This window comes from Schistocerca americana, chromosome 2, assembly GCF_021461395.2.
Source record: "Schistocerca americana isolate TAMUIC-IGC-003095 chromosome 2, iqSchAmer2.1, whole genome shotgun sequence".
In the NCBI taxonomy this organism is placed as follows: Eukaryota; Metazoa; Arthropoda; class Insecta; order Orthoptera; family Acrididae; genus Schistocerca; species Schistocerca americana.
The window spans coordinates 585,831,543-585,844,025 of record NC_060120.1 but is presented as its reverse complement, the minus strand read 5'-3'; the positions used below and the strand labels follow the sequence as shown (position 1 = coordinate 585,844,025).

Sequence of the window (12,483 nt, the reverse complement as noted above, 5' to 3'; positions counted from 1 at the left end):
CAGTTCTAGCGTATATGGATCAGAATTTAAAACGAGAATTACCATGCGGGTCAATCAGTTACGTCTGCACATGCAAAGGGGAACTATCAACTGAAACGGTCTGGAAAACAGCTTGAAAACACATGTAAGACTGTTAATGTCATCAAAACGTTTAGGAAGCCTTGTAATTCTTTCAACGCCACAATGAATTCTCACCTTTTCTTTAACGGAAGTTGCCTTAGGGAACTGGACTGTGTTTGTCAGAATGTTTTCCTTCTAAAACTCTATTTTATTTTAAAATGCATCCCGTTAAAATCAGAAAGAAGTTGTTTCGCATCTTGCAATGTCTAACTATCGTCAGTTTGGAGTCAAGTCATTTAAAATACGTGGTCTGGAATCCATTCCGGTATTTTAATTTTCATTCCTGCACTCCTTTTTCCTGCATAAATTCAACAATAGCGAGTTTTAAATCGAAAAATCGTTACAGGCAGGCCCCTTGACATAATCAGTGTACTTTTCAGTAATAAAGTCTCCATACTCTTCAAGGTATCAGATAGATTATATAATGGTAAGACAGAGATTTAGGAACCAGGTCTTAAATTGTAGGACATTTCCAGGGGCAGATGCGGACTCTGACCACAATCTATTGGTTATGAACTGTAGATTAAAACTGAAGAAATTGCAAAATGGTGGGAATTTAAGGAGACGTAACCTGGATAAACTGACTAAACCAGAGGTTGTACAGAGTTTCAGGGACAGCATAAGGGAACAATTGACAGGAATGGGGGAAAGAAATACAGTAGAAGACGAATGGGTAGCTCTGAGGGATGAAGTAATGAAGGCAGCAGAGGATCAAGTAGGTAAAAAGAGGAGGGCTAGTAGAAATCCTTGGGTAAGAGAAGAAATATTGAATTTAATTGATTAAAGGAGAAAATATAAAAAATGCAGTAAATGAAGCAGGCAAAAAGGAATACAAACGTCTCAAAAATGAGATCGACAGGAAGTGCAAAATGGCTAAGCAGGCATGGCTACAGGACAAATGTAAGGATGTAGAGGCTTATCTCAGTAAGAGTAAGATAGATACAGCCTACAGGAAAATTAAAGAGACATTTGGAGAGAAGAGAGCCACTTGTATGAATATCAAGAGCTCAGATGGAAACCCAGTTCTAGGGGAAAGCAGAAAGGTGGAAGGAATATATAGAGGGTCTATACAAGGGCGATGTACTTGAGGACAATATTATGGAAATGGAAGAGGATGTAGATGAAGATGAAATGGGAGATACGATACTGCGTGAAGAGTTTGACAGAGCACTGAAAGACCTGAGTCAAAACAAGGCCCCGGGAGTAGACAACATTCCATTGGAACTACTGACGGCCTTGGGAAAGCCAGTCCTGACAAAACTCATCTGGTGAGCAAGATGTATGAGACAGGCGAAATACCCTCAGACTTCAAGAAGAATATAATAATTCCAATCCCAAAGAAAGCAGGTGTTGACAGATGTGAAAAGTACCGAACTATCAGTTTAATAAGTCACAGCTGCAAAATACTAACGCGAATTCTTTACAGACGAATGGAAAAACTGGTAGAAGCCGACCTCAGGGAAGATCAGTTTGGATTTCGTAGAAATATTGGAATACGTGAGGCAATACTGACCCTACGAGATATCTTAGAAAATAGATAAAGGAAAGGCAAACCTACATTTCTAGCATTTGTTGACTTAGAGTAAGCTTTTGACAATGTTGACTGGAATACTCTCTTTCAAATTCTAAAGGTGGCAGGGGTAAAATACAGGGAGCGAAAGGCTATTTACAATTTGTACAGAAACCAGATGGCAGTTATAAGAGTCGAGGGGCATGAAAGGGAGATAGTGGTTGGGAAGGGAGTGAGACAGGGTAGTAGCCTATCCCCGATGATGTTCAAACTATATATTGAGCAAGCAGTAAAGGAAACAAAAGAAAAATTCGGAGTAGGTATTAAAGTCCATGGAAAAGAAATAGAAACTTTGAGGTTCGCCGATGACATTGTAATTCTGTCAGAGACAGCAAAGGACTTGGAAGAGCTGTTGAACGGAATGGACAGTGTCTTGACAGGAGGATATAAGATGAACATCAACAAAAGAAAAACGAGGATAATGGAATGTAGTCGAATTAAGTCGGGTGATGCTGAGGGAATTAGATTAGGAAATGAGACACTTAAAGTAGTAAAGGAGTTTTACTATTTGGGGAGCAAAATAACTGATGATGGTCGAAGTAGAGAGGATATAAAATGTAGACTGGCAATGGCAAGGAAAGCGTTTCTAAAGAAGAGAAATTTGTTAACATCGAGTATAGATTTAAGTGTCAGGAAGTCGTTTCTGAAAGTATTTGTATGGAGTGTAGCCATGTATGGAAGTGAAACATGGACGATAACTAGTTTAGACAAGAAGAGAATAGAAGCTTTCGAAATGTGGTGCTACAGAAGAATGTTGAAGATTAGATGGGTAGATCACGTAACTAATGAGGAGGTATTGAATAGGATTGGGGAGAAGAGAAATTTGTGCCACAACTTGACTAGAAGAAGAGATCGGTTGGTAGGACATGTCCTGAGGCATCAAGTGATCACATATTTTGCATTGGAGGGCAGCGTGGAGGGTAAAAATCGTAGAGGGAGACCAAGAGATGAATACACTATGCAAATTCAGAAGGATGTAGGTTGCAGTAGGTACTGAGAGATGAAGGAGCTTGCACAGGATAGATTAGCATGGAGATCTGTATCAAACCAGTCTCAGGACTGAAGACCACAACAACAACAACTCTTGATTAAGTTCCATCGAAAACTGTTGAAACTGATAGCGGACTAATGTTGAGACTTCAAAAATTTCACTGTTCGTACCATCAGCATCTTCACGTGCTGCATGCCTGCACATATAGCACAACGTTCTTCTTGAGGTGCAGAACACTGAATCGTATCTGTCGGGCGTTATAACGTTTTGCTCTTTCACTGTCAACTAAATATTTAAATTCTTTGTGCTTGGTGCTATAATGTCGTTTCGTACCAAATCTGCATCAGACATAGGTTATGCGACTGCCTAACACGTGTTGAGAATTTTCATCCCCCTGTTCTGTATTTCCATTCATTTTTAAAGGCCTGCAACGATAGATCGCTATACTATCTCCTTTGTGCAAGCAGCCACTGAACTTGCGAACGTCCTTCACACTCCCAACAAACAGCGAAGAGTAAACAGTGCTAACACCGCGATTGTGCCGAAATAAAAGGAGTTGTGGCAACTAGAAAGCGGCACACCGCTATACTAAACAAAATATCGGGCAGTACTGAGTTCTTCACGGAAGGAACGAGCAAAGCCGAGCCAGGCTGAGCCTTGGCCCACGTGACTCCCAAACACTTAGCCCGCGTGAAGTTTGTCTTGCCGTGGCAGGCCCTGATATATGACGACGTTACAGCCCCACCATTTGGTACTTGCACATTTTAGCTGTCTCATGAAAGAACTGTACAGATTTTACAGCATTACCAGAAGCGACGCCCGTGAACAACTGAAGGTGTCCTTAGATTTGTTTGTCTCACTTCATTACATTTCATAAAACATTGGTTACAGCTATAAATTACCTTTTCTTTTATCTTTTACGCCTGTTAACTTGTTACAGTTATTTATATGGATTAAACTGAGTTTCCACTATTCAACACTGGTTTTTCTTGCTGAGAGTGTAATCATTCATGGCTGACCCTATTAAATAAATGTGGTCTTCATTAAAAAAAAGGGAATATTTTAATCTTAAAAGGCTGCATGTTAGCATGATCCTCGGCTCCTAGTTTCAAAACAGATAATCTAGAATTTACTTCAATTGGCATTCAAAAAAAGAAAGTGACTGCAACAATAATAAATTATAACACAAGAACTAATTATATCATTAAATTCTCAAACATAACAGAGCTGGGGAAATGTAAACTAATTGACTCCAGTATGTTAAAGAACGATTATTATGTAGACCACATTATATTTATGCTTATAGATTGTCTACAGGATTGATTCAGACTGGTTGCAAAGCATTAGAAAAATCTGGGTAACAAAAGAGATTGTATAGTAAAAGTTAATTCCAAAGTTTCAAGAGCCCACTTCTAACCAAAGCTGTAAAACCATTTTCTTTGCCTGTATGCTCTTTTTACATAAGGATCATGTAGGAAATTATAAAATTAAACAAAGTGCAAACACTTTTTCAACAGTCAGTAACGTCCCGCCGGTTAGTGAGTAGTTAAAATGGCTTAAATACCTGAGAATATCTTGCCTTCAGTGTCCCTCGACGACTGCATACATGATCTAAAATATGCTTGTTGAATACATACAGGATACCATAATGGATTTCACTACAGTGATGTAGGCCACAATTGAAGTAAAGTAAGTACGTAGATTCAGTCACTTCAAAACCTGTATCTTATGAGCTCTTGATCAATATTTGGTGTAATAAGCCTCGTTGTTACTACTACAGCTAACCAATGGTAGTACATACTACAATAAATAAATAATAATAAATGGCATCCGTCCATCCTTGAGGGATGATGGTGTAACATGCTTGGTTCAGAGTCTGCAGCGTCTGCTGTAGCTAAAAAGTCCCACTCGAGAGTGGCAGTCCCTGCTGCAGTTTGGACATGTGAAATTTGAGGGACTTCGCAACAGAAGCCGCTCTGTCTCTTCGCTTTGTCCTCTTCCTGATTTGTTCCTGTGTGCGTTCGTCCTCTGAGAGCTTGACGCCGTTGCGCACAGTTACTCGCCACTTGACACGGTCATCTGTAATGCTTTCCCAGCGACTTGGATTGCTTCTGGTCTTGATCAGGTCTCTCCTTGAAACGAAGATGCGGTCGTCCCACTGGCCTCACACCTTCCTGAAGTTCGCCGTACAACAGCTGTTTCGGTATCCGTTCAGGATCCATGCGCCTGACATGTCCCAACCATCTTAGACGTCGATGACTCAGGAGTGCAAAGATGCTGGTTGTGCTTGCACGATGAAAGACTTCGGTGTTGGGTACTCTATCTCTACAAGAGATCTGAAGGATCTTCCGGAGACAGCGGAGATGGAAGCTGTTGAGTCGAGATTCATGCCTAGAAAGAGTTGTCCATGTCTCACAGCTATAGAGAAGGGTGCTTATAACACAAACGTTGTAGACTTTTAATTTAGTTTTTGTGGTAAGCAGTCCATTGTTCCATACTCTGATTTTCAATCTAGCCATGACAGATGATGCCTTTGCGATTCTGTTAGTAAGTTCAGTGTCCATGGACAAGTTGCTACATATTGTGGATCCCAAGTAGGTAAAGTCATCAACTATCTGGAGAGGATTGCCATCAATACTAATGGATGGAAGGTTGGTAGTGCTCTGCGCCATGATCTTAGTCTTTTGAAGGCTGATGAGTAGACCAAACTTTTCACAGGGATTTGATAATTTGTTGATTATATACTGCAGCTCATCTTCTGTGTTCGCTACTAGAGCTGCATCGTCCGCATATAACAACTCACGGATAACAACTGTATTTACTTTGGTCTTGGCCTTGAGGCGAGCAATGTTGAATAGATTTCCATCAGACCTCGTATGTAGATACACTCCCTCCTCACAGTCTTCAAAGGCAAATATGAGCAGAAGGGAAAAGAAAATCCCAAATAATGTAGGAGCTAACACACACCCCTGTTTCACACCGCTATTAACAGGGAATGGTTCTGATGTTTTACCGTTGAAGCAAATTGTTGCTTGTGTTTTCTCATGGAAAGAGACAATTATCTGCAGTAGTTTAGGTGGGCATCCAATCTTCTGCAACAGTTTGAAAAGCCCATTTCTGCTCACTAAATCAAACGCTTTAACAAGGTCAATGAAAGCAATAGAAAGTGGCCTCTGCTGCTCATGACATTTCTCTTGTAGCTGTCTTAAGGAGATCATATCTACGGTTGATCGGCCGGACCTGAAGCCGCACTGAGATTCTGGGTAGATTCTGGAAGCTAAGATCTGTAATCGCATTAGGATGACTCTTGCATAAGTTTTCCCGGCTGTTTATATAGAGTAACTATCCTCGAATTCCGCATACTCATCGGGACATAACCTTCTTCCGAGCTGGGTGTGGTAAGTGAGTATAAGTATTTGAGAAGAACAGACTTGTTATACTTAATAATCTCTGCAGGGACCCCATACTGCACTGCAATATTAAATACTCCAGATGCAGTCATTTGATAGAAATGCGTGTGTGAGGTCATTGCATTGTTCAACACTATAGTTCAATTCTTTCATCTTGGCGGCTCGCGCATGCCCGCCGAGACGCGGGAGATTGCTGCGTTGCCAGTTGCACACGACGCACGCGCCAATTGAAGCAGCGCCATAGTATAGCATAGTTCGCAAGCTTACGTTTAGGGGGGAGCGCGCAGTTCATGACGTAAAGCCACCACGGCCGCACTAACTCTTTCGCTGCTACAAAGACGTGCTCCCTGCATTCCGCGCTGTGCGCGATTTTGTCACTGCACTGCTCGCCTGTGCAAACACATCGTGTTCCGACTGCTTTGACACTCTTATCATTCGATTCCACAAAAACTATTTGGCCCAAAAATTAGATTTTTACACATCTTCTTGACTGGTACCTTCCCCCCATAAATGACTTATTTTGTTTCGATGTTCAACGCAGTTATTGTGCAGCATTAAATATAGTAAACCATGGCACGAAATTTTGAAGAGTTTGCAGAGGTTAAAGTCCATAGAGTATACTTTCCGTACGGTCGATTTTAGTTGCCACAATGTTGAGAATGAAATGTGGACAAGATACCTAAATTTCATATAAAATTTATTGTATAACAATATCTCATTTAAGTACCACATAGGTGTTGTATGTAATATTGAGAAATATTCCGTCTTTCGCTACTGTAACATAAGTTTTATCAACACTGAGCACGTTTGGCTTTATTTTAAAGCACTTCAATCAATCGAAAGGAAGTAGACAAAATACATTAAACAAAACTGTGGACTTACAAAAACATTAGGACTTGGATATATCGTCTATCAGTGAAGTGTTCTGAGCTATGTCAAATATAATTTTTGTGTGTGAAGTGCTCTGAGCTATGTCAAATGTAATTTTTGTGTGTGGCACACACAAACATCATTTATTTGCTAAAACACTGATCAGCCAACACAAACGTTGAATATTGTGTTACCGCAGCACAAAACTACAAAAGGCGACTTGGCAATGGAGAAGACAAAATACTGTCCACTGAAGATGCTTCAAAAGAGAAAAACGCGTCTGGTCTACATAAGTCGCTTGTTACAGTTGCAGAAGAGGAATATATTTCAGTACCATTGATAAAACTGCAACTGTGGAACAAAAACAAGAAGGAGAACGTAAGTACCATTGTGTATGTGCCATACCTTTCATTGATTGAAGTGCTTTAAAATAAAGCCAAACGCGTCTGGTGTAAATAAAACTTTTATTACAGTCACGAAAGACGGAATATTTCTCAATATTACATGCGACACCTATGTGGTACTTAAATGAGATATTGTTATACAGTAAATTTGATATGAAATTTAGGTATCTTGTCCACATTTCATTCTCAACATTGTGGCAACTAAAATCGACCATATGGAAAGTATACGCTATGAACCTCTACCTCTGCAAACTCTTCCAAATTTCGTGCAATGGTTTACTACATTAAAATGATGCATAATAACTGCGTTGAACATCGAAACAAAATTAAGTCATTTATGGGGGGAAGGTATCAGTCAAGAAGACGTGTAAAAATCAAATTTTCAGGCCAAATAGTTTTTGTGAAATCGAATGATAAGTGTGTTGAAGCAGTGGGAATACCATGTGTCTGCACAGCCGAGCAGTGCAGTGATGACAAAATCGCGCACAGCGCGGAATGCGGGGAGTACGTGTCTGCAGCAGCGAAAGGGTTAATGAAGAGACAAAGCACTAGAAATTTCAAAAAATTGCATTCAAACGAATATAATTCGTGAAGTAAGGCACTTCGATATTGTTTTTAAATAATGAAAATATTAAGCACCGCACAAGGTTTGAACAGAAAACCTTTCGCGTAGAAGCCGGACACGTTAACTGTTACGCTAACGCAGCTCGACTGCTTGCAGAAGACCATGAGGACTCTAACACGTCATGCAAATACTGACAAACACTGTTGGTATGACTATGAATTACTCACGCATCGTCGAAGTACAATAGGAAATAAACAATTACCGCTGTTCTTTATTGCGGAAAAGCGGTTTGTGAGATTGATACAAACACCTTTCCTTGCTATCGCCTGAATTAGGAGCCTTATTGCTTGTCTGGTTTAATTAATTAATAGAATATGTAGAATATGAAGCAACTGGTATAAAGAATGCTTTTTCCAAACTTTCTATAAAAGAAAGTCAGCTATCAAGACATTGATTTTGTTCTATTACTTTATTTATGACTGAACGTTTCTAAAACTGAAGACACTCGTCCATGCTCTGCACTGCAGTCGAAATCTGGCAACGTCGTTCTCTGTTCATTGGCTGACTGTGTTTTGTGACGTAAGATGCGCAGAACGAACCTAAACTCGGCCGCCAACATAAATGACGCGCACTTTAGTACTCAACAAAGTATGAATCTAAAGTCACACATCATTCTACCTTTTGTGACATTAAATCAAACTGTTTAACACTCCGAAATAATATGTCACTGCACTGTTCTAATATGCTGTTTTAGAAAATGTCGAACCCATGAGTTGGTCTATTGTAAATACAAACCTGAATCATGCACCAAGAACTTATCTCAGCTGTACACACAAACGTGTCCTTTAGTGGGTCCAACACTCATCTGCCCTAACAATATTCAAGGCCGTGCATTTATACTCTTCCTACAATGTACTACTGGTTAAAATATGATAACAACATTGTCAAACACTCTATAATATTCTCTACTTTGCTAGAACAAGTTTAAGACATTTTCTAAACACATAAAAATGACATTAGTACTGAAATTGCAGAAATAAGCATTCTCACAATTCTAAATGATCAATTATCTAAATTTTGTTAATTAGGCTCGAAATTTAATTCCTACCAATTACAGATGATGAGAACGAAATATATTATTCTTTTATCTGAACATTTTCCATATATTAATTTCCTGAATCTGATTTTCATTGTTTATGGTACAAAGCGTATGGTAGCTACTATTGTTTGGTGTTGCTATTATTCTTCTAAAAGCCTTTTTTCTATTATCGAAAAGTAATATAATTTAATTACAGCTGGAGATATAAAGAGTATTGAGCTAGTTAAGTCATAATGCAGGGGTGGTAACCATTAACCTGGAATGTTACAAGTCCACTTGATTTAATAGAACATAAAGCATGTTAAATGTTTTAACATACTTAGACACAGATTTAATGCCTAATTTAAAAGAATTTAGTGCAGCAAATTAATTGTCTCTCGATATACTTAGTCCCTAAAGATAGAGAAAGGAGGGCATTAAGTGTCAGTGACTTTCAAAATAATTCCTTAAAAGTGGATTTACTTCAGTTATTCTTTTTCAAATTACAGAGAATAAATCTCTGATGTTAAATTTGTCTCATATAAAATGTTCCTTACACATTTTAAAATGATTCCTTTGTAATAATAACTAACTGGTTTTCTGTTATTCTATACAATTTGAGATATTGAATTAAATTCTGTTGAACATAACGAATTCTTTAATTTTTAGAGTTTTGTTCTTGTGGGAGTCCAAAACCATTTAAAATTTTTTAATTGATCATTAATTTTGTTACAGGTATAAAAAATACATATAATAATCGAGACTCAGCAAATATAATAAGATTTCTTTCAGCTGTTGCCTATCATAGCTAAAATCATAGTACAGGTTTTATATATCTTAACTTTCTTCTCAGATTTTAGTCCAATATCTGATCACATTTTTGTCCTCTTTTGTTTTTTCTCAACTCTTTTTCTATTAAGTCTGAAATGTAATGATCTTTCATTTTTTTTGAATTTTATACATATTTTGTGTTAGGTACAGATATCTGTTTCATGGTTTTAATGACATATTCAATGGTCTAGCAATCTTATACGTTTGGAAAGGTAACCTTCTTAGGAAATCAAATGCTGGTACTGTTCTGCAATTTTGAATGTAGATATTCTAATGAGAGCACATAAATGTGATTCATTGATTTAACAGTTATGGTTGTTTTTGTGAAAGTGTAGATGAACCGTTTCTCTGAACTGTAGATTATTTTCTTGTAGCAGCCACTAAGAACTACTTTTTATTACATGAAAACATTTTGTTCAGTACATCAATATTTTAGCTGTGGGTCAGTGTGAAGTGCAATCAGATGGAAAATATGTATTAAAATACGTTCTTGATTAATGAGAAATTTTAATATTCTCTTGAAACCTATATACATCAACAGCAAATATACTGTCTTCCTTATTCTAAATTGTCTTCAAAGTTTTTTCCTGTTAGCATATAGAGTCATTCTTTTTAATTAATTTTGAATCAGTGAATGTACTTACATTTTCTAGAAATTCCTATTTATTTTCCATTTCTGTAAAATGTTTTGAAATGTCCCCTTACAAAAGTTATAAATGACTGTGCTTAAACTGACACACAATATTTTTAGCGAAACGCAATCTGACTTTCAAAAATCCCTACAAAAGAATGGCCCTGACTAACAATAACCTATACCTTTCATGAATTACTTACCTCACAAAAATCTTCGTTACTCAAACTACTGCAATACAGCGTGCGCCAATACTGCCAGCTGAATAAAAGATTCTAAGTACTGAAGGCAATAACTACTGATAGGCATACTTAGCAAATGAAAGATTTTGATAGAGAACAAACACTGTATTTACCTTAATAGTGTTCAAAAGTCATACTATATATATCAGTTCATGACATCCAGTCTTACAAATTTACTGTCTCTGATGGACACACATCCAGATAATCCGCTCTCAAAAGTCAGCCATCTCTCTCCCCACATCCACCACTGCTGGCGGTTCACCTCCAACTGCGCAACGCTGTGCGCTGTTAACAGCCAACTGCCCAACACTACAATAGCAAATTCCAACAATGCAAACCAGCCACAGACTTCACACAGCACAGCCAGTGATTTTCATACAGAGCGCTACGTGGCGTTACCATCATAAAAACCTAAACAGCCTACTTACATAGCCCCCATTTTACAAATTGTTTTGGGCAGTAGTTTTTAATTTTTAATTTCGCATCAATGCCATCTGAGAGACAGAAATTAGAACTTCATAAATATATCTTAGTATTACTGCTAGCAGGTGTCATTACAGCTTTATTCATTACGCCTTAATACTCCAATGCCTTAGTTGCATAATTACCTAAAACCATAGACTATTATACTTTTAAAAAGTAAATACCGTTTGTCATTTATTATATTCCATTTTGTTGTTAAAGAGAGATTCTATAGGTCCCATCTTTATAAAATAAAAAATAAATTATTTAATGCTGTTGATCTTTTGTAAGCGATGAGTTAATTAAAATAATATACATTTTCCAAGACTGGATTTCTATCATTAAGGTGACTTGATTTCACAATTTATTAAACGTTCTTCAGGAATGAAAACTTGATGTTATCGCATTTCCAAAGTGAAAATCAGTTTAGTCTGCTTCTATACTTCTTTAATCATATAATTTTTCCCTACAACACATAACGACAGTTTTGCTGGAAGAACAACAGTTCACTACTCTTTAGAAGTTTCCATTGAAACCATTACCTTGTGGTTATATCTTGGGAAATATTACTGTTGAAAGTATGTCTGATTAATGAGTTATGGAAACTGCAATTACCGACCTCTGTGAAGGAAGAACTTTTTATTGTGTTATCGGATGAGGTCTGATGCCTGCTTACATTCCCAATTGTGTGCCTCGCAGATGACGTACACGGAAGGGAACTTCGAGCAACTGCAGGTGTGCGTCGAGGTGATGGAGCCGAAGACCGGCGAGACCGTCACCACCAATGTGTTCTACCTGACGTACCAGACGGCCAGTCTCGCGCCGCTCGTCTTCCCCGACAGCTACAGCGGTAGGTGGTCCTCACTTCTGACGTCTCCCGTGCTGATTGCTTCCTTTGCAGCTGTCGTGTACGTCTTAGGATGAACGACAGGAGGAAGGGCATGGCTCGTCGGCAAGACGGAGATGGGGTTTTCAGTTTCGGTTTTCTTCTCACGGACAAGTGTCACGCACAGTTAAAGTTGTCGGGACTCAGAATAAGAGAGACAAACATGACAGCTTGATTGAAAAAGTTATAGTGAGAGATAACAATGTGGAGCTGTGTGATACAGGATGTCTCATATCTTTTATAACTGCCGTTTTTTCTAAAATGGAGCATCCAAGATTTTATTTATTTACAATGTTTTTACCTTACCAAATAAAGCTCTTCAGTTACTCTTTTACATCTAACGAGGCAATCTTAGAGATTCTTTTTGTACGGCTTTACAATGCAATGTCTGTGTTATTCTGATTACGATGTAAAGTTCCTTTG

The 12,483-nt window shown here is 38.1% G+C and overlaps 1 protein-coding gene across 1 annotated transcript in view; it reads left to right on the top strand.

Moving 5' to 3' along the window:
- The window catches only part of LOC124594206 (acyl-coenzyme A thioesterase 9, mitochondrial-like), a 194,609-nt gene extending 182,511 nt beyond the window's left edge, over positions 1-12,098 (top strand). Inside the window, exon 7 of the mRNA XM_047132565.1 lies at positions 11,874-12,098. Coding sequence (XP_046988521.1) covers positions 11,874-12,098 — 225 coding nt within the window. The remainder of the gene's footprint in view (positions 1-11,873) is intronic.
- Positions 12,099-12,483: the final 385 nt, after the last annotated feature.